At 42.4% G+C, this 13,085-nt stretch overlaps 1 protein-coding gene across 1 annotated transcript in view; it reads right to left on the minus strand.

The window, feature by feature from the left end:
• zdhhc8b (zinc finger DHHC-type palmitoyltransferase 8b) overlaps positions 1-13,085 on the minus strand; it is a 68,792-nt gene that overhangs the window by 17,603 nt on the left and 38,104 nt on the right. The window contains exon 2 of the mRNA XM_035165177.2: positions 53-174. Within this exon, the coding sequence (XP_035021068.2) occupies positions 53-174 (122 nt within the window). The remainder of the gene's footprint in view (positions 1-52; positions 175-13,085) is intronic.

The following is a 13,085-nucleotide window of genomic DNA, read 5'->3' on the forward strand; positions in this document are numbered from 1 at the left end:
TGACACATGTCTAGACAGTGAAAACCATTTTCACACACATGCATATACAAACCTCTGGGGTAAACACCAGGGTCCATGAAGGTCGCCATACTGAAGTTGGCCAAAACGAAGAGGAAGACCACGCCATTGTAGAGAGGCACAGCGGAAGAGATCACCTTAGTCAACCAGGGGCAACTAGAGACACAAAGGAGGAGACAGGTTTAGGATTTGATTATTTTCGTCGCTATGAATCACATACATTTACATTGACATACATTTACATCACATCTGGATCATAGGTGCGTTTCTGCTGCAACAATATTAATAGTTACCACATCATTCCCTGATCATGACATATGTGTGCACTGTTTGTTAGAATGTGTGCTCTGTTCGTTTGACACTTGTGAATTTTGGTTCTTCAAGGGGATATGAATATTCATAATGCAAAACAAGATAACACTATGTTAATTACAGCAGGGTTGACCCTGGATGCCACAACTGGTGACCTAACGAAAAGAAACAAGATTCCCTATCTCACCCCCTTCATTGAATCAGCTACAAAACATAATGGGTTCTTCTTTGGCCCATATACCCCCCTTCCACCACGTTTCAAGAAAATCCTGCTATCAGCAGTGTAACCATACCAAACCCACTATAGCCTATCTGTCCATGTAGCCTGAGCTGAAGCGATGCTGATGCAATAGAAGATTTAGTTCACTGTTAAACTGTATTTTGCATCAACTGGTTTATTGGACAACTGCACCACATGATACTGTAACACAAGTGAATGAGACTTTGGCAGTTTTGATAAAGAACAGTAGTAAATTCAAGATCCCCAGAGTCTGTTGAATTTATTCTCTGTGGACCACACATGGCAATTCATCATAACGTTGTAAAGATATTTCAGTCTGAACCAACCAGGCCTCTAGCATGGCTATTAATAAAGCTTACCAAACCCAGATGAGCTTTCAGGTCGGGTCAGTCTTCATTGTATAAACACCTCCTAACTCTGCATCTCACCCCAACCCTTAGCACTCTGCTCTGCAGGTAACTGAGGCCGACCACCTCAATTCAGATTAGTCAGTGGGAAACATTTTGTGTCCAGACTGACCTTCTCCACTGCCTGCAAGTCATAACTCAGTCAGTCAGCGCTGTGAAATATTCAACTGTGGGGACACCTGAAACACACCCACACGCCCTGCTCAGTCACCTGGACTCAAATGTCAAGACACCGTGTGCTTCCGAGGGCGCCATCATTCAAGTCAACTGTTTGTGAGGCCTCCCTGGAGATGAGACGCCATCAGAATGAGGATAACGGCGAAAGGTGGACATACTCCGAGAGAATTTATCAATTAAGAGCCATCTCACAGGAGAGAGGAGAAGGTGTTTGACTGACATGACTATCACGGCCACCCATTCTCGCATAATAAAAAAAAAAAACACACACACTTTCACATTCAAGTACACTTCTCAAAAAATCGATTTCCTGGTACCCATGCCCCCAGATCATCTTCAGTCCACATCTCTTCTTCTGCGTCACCAGTCCCTCTTTTGCTTTGTTGAATTATTCAGAGCTGTGGCTGCACAGAGCCACTAACAGAGAATAGAGGGGCGCTAACGGAGATGAGATGGCCTCTCGCACAACCAGTCTGGACTTGTCCTCAGCTCCGTGAGGGCAAGACATTCTTCCAAGATTGGAAATAACATTGTGGCATATTATAATTGTATTTAACTTTATTAACCTCAAATGTAGCTCAAACTGTAATATTCTTCAATTATGTATATTGAGCATATTACAAACTCCATTATATTATTATGAAGGCATTTTGTTAGTTGATAGAATCTAGAGCCGATAATAACCTTTTGTTTTGTAAAGACAGTTTAAAAGCAACACTGAGACTGAGGAATTGTAACGTACAGTCGATTCACCAATTTGGTCCAAAGTGGAATATTTGAACAACTATTGTCCAAATAATTAAACTTCTTGAGTGAAGAGTGACATGTCTCAATGTCTATTTAAACATTCGCCTCGCATATCTCTGCCTCTACTTGGAATAACCATATACGTCACACAACCATATATTTCACACTAGTTTGGTTATTTAGGTTTTGGTGCTGCTGATTCTGTGAACAGAGTATTAGTGGCGTATTTATGGCACATATTAACTTTTGCAAGGTAACAACGCTAGTACGTTTCAGTGGAACTGCTGTTTACTCAGCAGTCTGCAGTGAGTAGCACCCTGCTGTGTCATCACAGCTTTGGCAACAAGTCGACTAGGTACAAACGCTGCAAATTTGATAAAAGAAAAGAAACAGCATGCACCTCCATGGTCTTACAAATTCTCAATTTACTCCCCCGTCAAAGGATCATGTATTTTAGCTCACAATGTGGAAGATAAGGAAAGAATTTGAGTGCAGCTGACAGAGAGGCTGGGAGTAGACAGCGTAGGAGGAAGATGTGACTGAGAGAAGCCTGATTAAGGCCATAGACGCTGGTTACCACAGACCGCTTATCAACGCTGTGTACAAGCCACTTTTACTGCTTGTGTAACCATGAGACTTTGACGAGGATAGAAAAGCCTCCAGTTCGTCAAATAGTTTGGACCAAATTTATAAAGCTGACGGGGCGTTTGCTGCCAAAAGGGCAGTAATGTAATGAGATTGGTTTTATCTAAGTTTAAGTCCGGAGGCCGGCCAAAGTGGAAGAAAGACGTTTGATTCTCTACGGTAAATAACATGCCTGCAAACAGGGGGTGGTAAGTTGATAACATTCATGCTGATGAATAAAATAAGTGAAAATCCCAAAGCATCTCCTGTCTTAGATGAGGATGAAAGAGGGACAGTCTACAGCTTGCTCCTCAGAGCGACAGAGCAGCACAGCATCTGCTTACTAACCTTGATCAGATCGATATGAGGCAGACTGCAAGCAAAGGGGACACTTTCTACAAAGCTAAAGCTTTCTCTTTGACTTCATAAATTTGTGTTGTTAATGTGGGAATGAGTCTAGAGTCTATTTCCACAGCTTTCAATATGACACATGTTTTGGTGGATGGTGATCGGTTGTGCTCATGATCTAATACAAGGTTCACAATTCATGTTCACAAAAATTAGAGAATATCACTCACATCCAAGCGGCAACCTGCCGTAAAACCAGAAGTAACCATATTTGGAGGAGTAGGGGTTGAGCCTGACGGAGTGACGAGGACACTGCATGTCCTGCAACCTTCACCCATTGGACGGTACTAGCTGTCAATCACGTGGTGTTCATGTCCCAATGTATACAGTGCTTTATGGTCTATTCTGCTCTAAATGGAACCATAATTTACAAAATGAACATCATGACACCAGACACTTAATTCATATAATACACATGTCCAGCGTCAGCTCAGGGACTGAGGGATAGAATCTTAGTGTTGGGTATCTGTCCCTGAGTATTAGGATTAAGGAAACCCCCCTGCTTCCTGGTGATGATAACCCAATTGTCTGAGCTGATTGCAGGCCCCCTTTAAAAAACACAGGCACACTCTGATCCCACTGCTGTGGAAAAGGTATGGAGGGAAGAAAAAAAAAATCACTGCGCTCTTTGTAAAGTAATCAGCTGTTTGATGAAGAACTTAAGCTTTTTAAAAGGTGGCAGGATTGATCTGCTGGCACGGTTACAGCTCTAAATAGGCCTGTGATAATCCATCACATGTACCATTAAAAGCCATCTACATGGCCACTACACACTGCACATCCCCAACAATTTGAATGCTCAAATCTTCTGGTTCATTATTTGCCTGCTTTAGGATCAGAGCAGAAAAAGCCAGCCTCTCTTTGAAGTTGCTTTTATCTGTTCTTTTCCTAGCTCTGGGGATTGGTGGGGATCAAAGAGAACGGAGTCAATCCAGAGAGCAGACTCTGATGGGTAACGCTTTCCTTCGTCCAACATGAAGTATATTATTTAATTAATAAGTATTCTGCAAAAATCCTCTATGGTTTTCTTGGTATTCACAGTGTTTAATGTTAAAGAAGTTGTCTATAGGAACAATATATCGCCTATTATCAGGATCAGAAATTACACATGATCCGACTGCAATGCTGGTGAGCATGAGTGACACCTGCAACATGAGATGATGCTGTCAGTCCACTGGGAGCACTAACAGTAACGTAGTCGGCACACGGGAAGAACGCCATCCCATTAATTAGTTCATTAAGGCTGTACTCAGTGGGACACACATGGAAGGCCTGCTCCCCTGCTGAGATCCAGCGATCCACAATATGTTGTAAGACTGGTGTCGTTTTAACCTCGCAGGCAAAGGAATTTTCATCCTGATTAGAAAACGGGAATCGTCTTCTACAAGGGAATGAGAGTGAGGGCTCAGTTAGAGGATTTCAGCAAACTTATTGTACTCTTTGTAGGATTCATGAACAGTATCACAAACTCCCTATGCTCCCCCGGGACCTGCCGATCTCTAACACCAACACATCCCAGAGGCTCTGCATTCACACACGACATTTAGTATTCCGCACACAAACACACACAGCAGCAGGCCCGTTGTCAGTGGAGACAGCAGTGGTGTTTGCTGGAGGCGTGGAGCGCTGCAGTTCAAGGCAGGTCAGGCGAGAAGCAGAGCCGCACAGATTGATTGAGTATCATGAAATTCACTCCGTCCGGCCCTTAAGTTATCTCTCAGGGACGGCAGGCTGCACAGCTATGGGGATTTTTTTTAGGTTGAGTTGTAAAGTCACATTGAAAGTATGTATGTGATTTAAATCTTCAGCCTTCAGTCTAGAAAATATCAGAAAGTAGGCAATTGATCACAAGTTCCCAGAGCCCAAAGTGACATGGCTTGTTTTGTCTGAACCATTAGCTCAGATATCTAAAAGGGAAAAGCACCTAATTCCGATGATTTATTAAGTTGGAACCACAAAATGTTTGGAAATGTTGCCTGAAAACGATGATCGAAATAGCTGCCAATGTAATAGTACAGTATATATTGTTGGAATCAATATTTAAGTATGTTTCATAAACTCTCTAAAAACTTAATTTGTTAAATAACTCGTCAAATATGTAGAGGAGTAAAAAAAAAGAACATTTCAATCTAAGATGTAGTGGAATAGAAACACACACACACACACACACACACACACACACACACACACACACACACACACACACACACACACACACACACACACACACACACACACACACACACACACACACACACACACACACACACACAGTAGGGAAGCACTACAATCCCATTACAAGTGTAAGATGCTTACATGCCCATGACTGGCTTACAAACTAGTTGTGTCACAAAATCTTGCCTGTGCGTACATGTCTTAAACTCAAATTTAAGAGTTATATTATTTTTAGAGTATAGTAAACATGGTAGCAATAATACTTCCTGACACCAAAATGTGTAGGTATACACAGATTTTTTTTTTTTTTTTTAAAAAGGTGGCTAAACCTGCTAATAAGGTGATTGACTCCTCTCCCAAGGAGCTTGCCTTTTTTTTTTTTCTCAGTGCGTCATGTTTGACATCACAAACAAACCGAAATTTCACCTCGCTGTCTTGCCAAGTTCACCCAGGTGCCATGTTTCCATCACTGCCGATCGGAGCTGGAGTCGATACAAACCCGTGTCTAGTACGGGAGTGAATGCTGATTGTATCCATTCCCATTTTAGACAAAGCCAGTGGAAAAGAGGCTTAAGTAAAACATATTGATTAGAGGGGTTTTTAAGTTTTTTAATTGTTTATTAGAAGTAGATTAAGTCCTGAAGGAATGGTCGATTTTACTCTAGACAACAGAGCAGGACTGTGCAGCTGCGCATTAGCCTATGTACCAGCTGTAGTTCATCTCAGAGCACAGTGTAGTTTGCATTTTCATAATACATAAGAGGCCAATTTGATAATAAATGAAATGCTTTGCCCCCACATGTCACCCTTATTATATATTCATAACCCCCTTTTTTATAATCTGTCGAGGAAAGCAGAAAAGCTGTTCCGCGAAGAAACCATTTTTATTCCCTCAGCCACAAATGCAGTTTCACCAGCTTACCACAGTAAATTACATCACACTATAAATAAGCACCATGAGCAGTGATACTATTACAAACACTGCCTGCCTCTGAGGCTCATGTTTAAAAGACAGTTTCAATTCAAATCTATATTTACAGCTGAAATGCACCTTATCTGCCAGTGAGATGAAGAAATTCAATAAACATCTCAAATTGGATTTCATAAATGCACAATGCACACTCATCCACATGAAAGTCACAGTTTGAAGATTCAAGGTGGTTACACTGATGTCCATTATCAGGAGAAAATAATCTTATTCAGGTTAGCAAGATTTCTGTCAACCTCCCTTCAGAGTTTATACGCGTTTTGCAGGAGATATCACATTTTGGATCTCACTGTGTGATCAAACAAATACTTCCATATGGGAGAGGAATGAGGTCATGCATGCGCTTGCAAGTGGGAGTGTGTCAAGAGGAGAGTAGGTTAGCATCACCTTTCTCTCACCACCCTTCTTCTCTTCATCCTCCTACTCACAGTCTGTGTAGTTTAGCATTTAGCGTAATAAACACATGCTTTGTTAATCACTCCCTTTATCCCCCGCACTACAAAACGTGTCCTCACAGCCTCGAAACAAATCAACACTGTGTGCTCCTATAATCAGAACAAACAAATGTTGACCACTTTTCTTGATGAAAAGCAGTTTGCATTTGCATGTGTCACTAAATCGGAAGAACACACAACCATGTGCATGAAGTCACAACCACAGTGTGTTTTGCACGTGCTGGTGTGTAGTCCAATCTCCCCAAGGGGTGATGACACATGTGCTGTCTGTCTGTCAGGCTCCCCGCGGGAAACTGGAAACTGGTACAGTGCCATAGGTCAGATGGAATAAGTGAGGCTTACAGGGCCAAAGACGCAGGCTTAAAACGAGTGTCTGTGGGTATTTAGAACCACAGTAGCAAGGACAGTCACCTCTGTCGACGAGACTTTAGTGTGTGTGCACATACTAAGCTCTGCCAGTTTGAAATATGCATCTCTATAGAACCCAATCTGGATATTGGCTTTTGTGGGGGGGATGAGTGGGTGGATTTAGCTAACATGGATGTGCCTGCATTTAACAACCACTGGGAGTGCTCACTTCAGTTGCCTTGCTGGTATGTAGCAGCATGGCAATGCCACGAGAAGGTGGCTCGACCTGTGTCACATTCCTAGTCACTCTTATTCTAAGCCCTGAGCACTGCGGCCTGCATGTGGGGCCACTGTCAAGAAGTTCAAGATGTATGACTCGATGAGGCGGCGAGCCGAGTCGGTTTCTGTCTGGTGCTGAACACAAGGGTTGTACAGTTAATACAAATATAAAAAGGCCCCTGTGACACTGACATGAAAAATGTGACGCCACTTTCTTTTTACTTTTTAAGATTATTTGTTAATGTTAATATTGAAAGAGTCCACCTGTAACAGTTGCAGTAAATGCCTGCTAACACAGAAAGTGACACAATGAAATGTGTCTTCACGAATTCTGGGAGTTTGGCAATTTCGCTGATTAGCTTTGCCAATCATCACTATAGTGGGCATATAGTGACGTAGGCTAGTAGGCAAATAAGTTCACACAAATTGGTAAAGAAAAAAAAACATGCCGCAATTTATACTACGCCAGAGAAAATTAGGCAATGTTAAAGTGGATGATACCACACAGCTAATAAGCTGATAGCTTCCTAATTAAACCCTTTTTTTTGGACTCTCTGCTCCTTGTTTGCTAGTTTATTGGTCTGAGCGAGTCGCCCACGTTTAAATCAAAATGACAGAAAATGTTGCTATTTGAAATGCTATGGGCTTTTATGTTATCTTTAGGTAAGTCACAAAAATACGAATTAATAAAATATAATTTTAGGGGTTATATAAGGGTCCCACCTTATAAAAGATATTTCAAAATCAAACGTGACTCTGAATTAGTTACCAAACAGCAGTGAACAAACCCCATGACATTTGGGCAAATCCATACACTGATAAAGAGGGTGACAATCCAGGGGGAAAGCTAGTAAGATGCCTTGAGTAGTGATTATTTTTGATGAAGTAATGTTCCCAAGGACAAGATGAACTCTATCCCGAGTTAAATTCTTGACAATTTTACATTACTGCAAGTAAAAAAACTCCAGTTTCCAGTTTTATGTTCCTTCTCCTCATTCAACACACTTGTGTTGTTCAGTGCACTTTTGTAAATGTAGACTTAATCTCAGCCAAAGCAGAGGGTGATGATGCCAAATCCCATTCACCAGCATTAGGCTGGTCCAGACTCAGCAGTTCTAGGAAGAGGAGGGGAGGAGGAAATGAGAGGAGCTGATCTGAAACCTGAGGAGGTACTCCAGAAATACAGCAGATGGTAGACAAACACACACACACCACACACACAACCACCAAGGCAGAATTTAAAAGTCAGATAGACATAAAACCCTGACCAGAGTCTTAGAAAGCAAGATATTTGGCTGTCCTTAATGTCCACGCTGTAATACTGCCGCACAATGTCCACTCACCATGTACACCCCCAACTCTATTATGTATCTGTATCTTTATCTGCAAGCGCCATCTGCAACCCGCTCCGTCCACACCAGTGAGGTCAGTCCAATTCTCTTCTCACTTCCTGCAGGAAGCCAAGTTGGAATGGGCAAGCGCGCACACACACACACACAAACATACACAAACATAAACACACACACACACACGCTGGTTCTACAGAAAACATAGCAGTCCTCTCAGTGTACAGCACACACCATGTGGAGATGTTGGAGAGTTTAATCAGGGATACAGTTATATATATATATACTTTAAACACACACATACACAGGCACAAGCCTGTCCTACTGGGAAAAACAACCCTATAGGTCGTCTGTGCTGGCAGCGTTTTAGAACCCGTAGTTACATTTTACAGTTAAGTGACCTCTAGTGGCCACAGTAATTATGATTTAAGCAAAGGCGAAAGTAAAAGGATGTTGTATAAAAAGCAACAGAATGTGTGTTGTCGACCAAACACAGGACTTTCACATGAGAGATCACTGTTTTTCTTTATACAACCAATGAGTGTGTGTTGAACTGTGGATGAATAGCCTCGTGATACAGGTTTAAGAGCTGATGATAACTGATCACACACACACACACACACACACACACACACACACACACACACACACACACACACACACACACACACACACACACACACACACACACACACACACACACACACACACACACACACACACACACACACACCGTCGGTGATCCATGACGACATTCGTTTCGATCTGGTAAACGCACACACACACACACACACACACACACACACACACACACACACACACACACACACACACACACACACACACACACACACACACACACACACACACACACACACACACACACACACACACGGAAATACCCCGCTCACCTCTAACAGATTTGACATAATGGTAAAAAGTCATTATTGTACTTTCTCTAAGGACAATGTCATTGGATATTCAGAGCAGCCAGGGTTGGAATATGAAATTGTTAATCCTAAACGATTGTCCATATGCAGCTTATAATGCTGGACTTTCCAATTCAATACAGATGCTGACAGATGTGGAAAGAGATTGAATCCACACTCAGACTAAATATATATTTAGCACATAATAGCATGGTGCACTGTGGGAGAGGCTGGTGCAGACCTGCTGCAGGGTACTGACAAAACTATTTCTCAGAATAATACGAACATTTCATATTAAAATTGACACAAAGAGACATCTTTTCCATATTTTTTGTTTGCACTTAGAAATGCTCTGAACTTCATACAGAGACTTGCTGTTCAGCACAATAAGCCTTTGTTCAGGAGAGTGGATGAAAACCTGCTGTCTCACAGGCTTTTAGAAATGTAGCTGATGATTTTTTTTCATTTAGAGTATGGTGCATGTGTCTCATGTGTAGTTCATGGCTTTGAACTCTGATGGGAGTGTTCTGTGGTGTTGTGTTGGGCTCCTTAACAGCCCACATGCCTGTATGTATTATGAAAGACCAGGCCTTGGACCAGACCCTCCTCTCCCACCACTGATGTCCAGATGTGCTTCCCCAGTCTATGGTCTTGATCTGGGGCCGACCATTAGAGGTGGAAAATAGCTGGTTAGCGTAGGAGTGCATGTGTGTATTTCATTGTAAAGGTGCTAATTATGGCCTTCAATATATTTTGTTAAATCCCTTGTGAGCTCTTTGGAAAAAACAAAAATTAAAAATGTTTGAAGCTTCAATTTCTTCATGTGTTTCTAAAAGTTTAAAGGTACAAAATACATGTCACCATTCCTGGCAGTTGGATGAGACGATCAGTGACAGTATCTGTTCAGTAAATATGAAGCTAAGCCAGGAAAGCATTAGCTCGGCTTAGCCTAAAGACTAAAAATAGGGTGAAACCGCGAGCTCACAGACTGGATAGAAAGGTGGCCAACATGTCTCCCGTTCCCACTATCCAGAAATTAAGCCAAAATGTCTCTAATACGAATGCCGTCATCTTGTCAGCTCAGTAGAGATCGGGAGATGGAGCCATGGTGGTGAGGTCCCATCAACACACGCACTCGACCAATTGTGAGTCAGTCTCAGCTGCCGATCATGGTGTTTCACCACGTTTTAATGGCATCAAAAAAAAAAAAACTTATTAGAAACATGAACACTTGAACAACCGTCAGTGGTGTGATAGGAACTCCCTAAAATGACAGAAAGCATCTCTGAGAAAAATATATTTAATGTGTTGTCTACTCAGACTTTTTAGTTTGGTGCATGTCCCATCTGCCAACAGATGCTAGGTTAAGCTATCTAACCATCTCCTGGCAACAGCCTTTTAATAAACAAAAGTGAGTTTCCCAAAATTTCAATATCACTCTATTAAAACCCCATTTCAGTTTTGTACCATTAACGAACATTCGAGCTATATAACAAATTTTCCCAGAATGCTGCAGCCAGCTGGCACGCCATCTAAAACCCACTTAAGTCTCAGAAGAAGCTGCCATTCAGCTTGATTCTATGCAGTGAGTAGTCTACGTCTCAAAAAAATGAAAGTGGTAACGATTTATTGACGTGGAAATACAAGCAGCAACTTTAAAGTCTCGCCACTGAAAATGTAAATTGAGTCATAACAGAGTTACAGAAGTTTGAACAGAATTAAATTAGAGCATCTTTGAATTGTGAAGCTTTTCAGGGCGAAAACACTAAATCCATCTTGGGACCTTTCAAAAGAACCTCCTTCCTGAATTGCATGTTTTTTTTAACATGAATTAACTCTGTCTCAGTGTCTTTCTGTCTGCACTGTACTGATGTGTGTGAACAAGCCGATGAAGAATTTGCGAGAGGACAAAATGTCCTTCACTTCAAGCTCAAAGCACCCCCCCCACTCCCGCCTCCGTCTTCCCTTTCTCAGTTGTTCCTCTTCATCCATCACGAGACCCAGAGCTGAGGCAGGTGCTTTCACTAAACATCCCTGAAGAGCTCTCCCCCGCCATCACCTCCTCTCTTTCCTCCTTCCAACCTCCTCATTCTCCTCCTGCCTTTCTCTTTCCACCCCCTCCTCCAAACATCTCTTCTCTCTCCTGCTGAAGGAACTCATCAGTGGCCCCTTCACATCTGCAGGAATCTTAATTGTATATTGTCAAACTGGGATTTTTTTTTTATCAACAAGGGAGGTGATCTAGATCAGCTGGAGGACTGTAGGGGGACCAAGCATGCACACACACACACACAACCACACACACACACGCACGCACGCACGCACGCACGCACGCACGCACCTCTACAAATGCGCGGAAATCTCATTCACTGTGGCTTGGTGAGAGAAAAGCAGAACGGGAGGCCTCTGGAGAGGCAGCTCTCATATGGCAGCTCTGTGATAACACAGATCCCTGTTTCAGTAGCTGCAGGGACTGGAAAGAAATGTGACTGTCTGCTGTTCCTCTTGCAACCTTTCTAAGTAAACACACAAATATAATCATCAGAAATCTGTGCTCAGCAGGCCGCTATCACGTTACGTCAGCACGGGCCAGAGCTCCACATCTTGCACGGTGGAGAGGGAACAAAGACTCCCATTGATTAACCGCGCTGCAACAAGACAAGACAATGATTCCCTTCAGCAACAGAGGCTGGCAGCATTGGGCAGAATCCCACCAGTGTTCTGTGGGAACTTGGAAACAAAGACAGGGGCAGACAGAGAGTGGGAGGGTCAGTAAACTGGGTTGACCCGTCTTCAATGCAAGCTCTGTAGCTGCAGCATACAGCCAGGCACAGCCCAGGAAAACACGATGGCACATACATGACTGGGCACATTCACACCAACACTGAACCGTTGCATAATTGATGTTACATCAGTGTTAGCCTTTAACGAGACCATCAATATGTTCTTACACATCAAGTGCCAGTTCTCATGCCACTGTCACTTGATGTGTAAGAACATATTGATGGTCTCATTTGATGTTACTTCAGTGTTAGCGTTTGACGAGACCACCAATATGTTCTTACACATCAAGTGCCAGTTCTCATGCCACTTTCCAATGAGCATTGCTCAGTTGGCAAACCTGTTGCCAGTGGACAGATGTAAATATAGGGCAATGATGTAAAACGCTCACAGGGACAGTTACAGTGTCCAGGCTCCAACAACCAAAGAAGGGCTCCTCCTGTGACACTGTCTCAATTGAGCATCCATTCTTTCCAAGGGAGAATTTATAAACCTGCTGACTGAAATACAAGAGGGATGGATACGATTTAGGAGAGCTCAGGCTAAAAATGTGTCCTGTGACAATGTGAAGTGGCACAGAGGTGGCATTCCACAGGTACAGGGAAAGCTATGGATTATTCCATGTAATAATTGACATTCACTTAAGTAAATTTATCCAATCATAGCATGCAGCACTAAACATAACTATGAAAGGCAGACCTGAACAACATCGGATTTCTCAAGGAATATGCATCTTTAAAAAACCTCAAACATACAAGCTTAAGTGTCTGCTCTAAAATAAGCCTGCAAATGTTGCCATACTATCTTACTTCTTGCAACACAAGTCAAACTTGTCATCTGGATTATATTC

The sequence above is a fragment of the Hippoglossus stenolepis genome, chromosome 9 (assembly GCF_022539355.2).
Source record: "Hippoglossus stenolepis isolate QCI-W04-F060 chromosome 9, HSTE1.2, whole genome shotgun sequence".
Lineage (NCBI taxonomy): Eukaryota > Metazoa > Chordata > Actinopteri > Pleuronectiformes > Pleuronectidae > Hippoglossus > Hippoglossus stenolepis.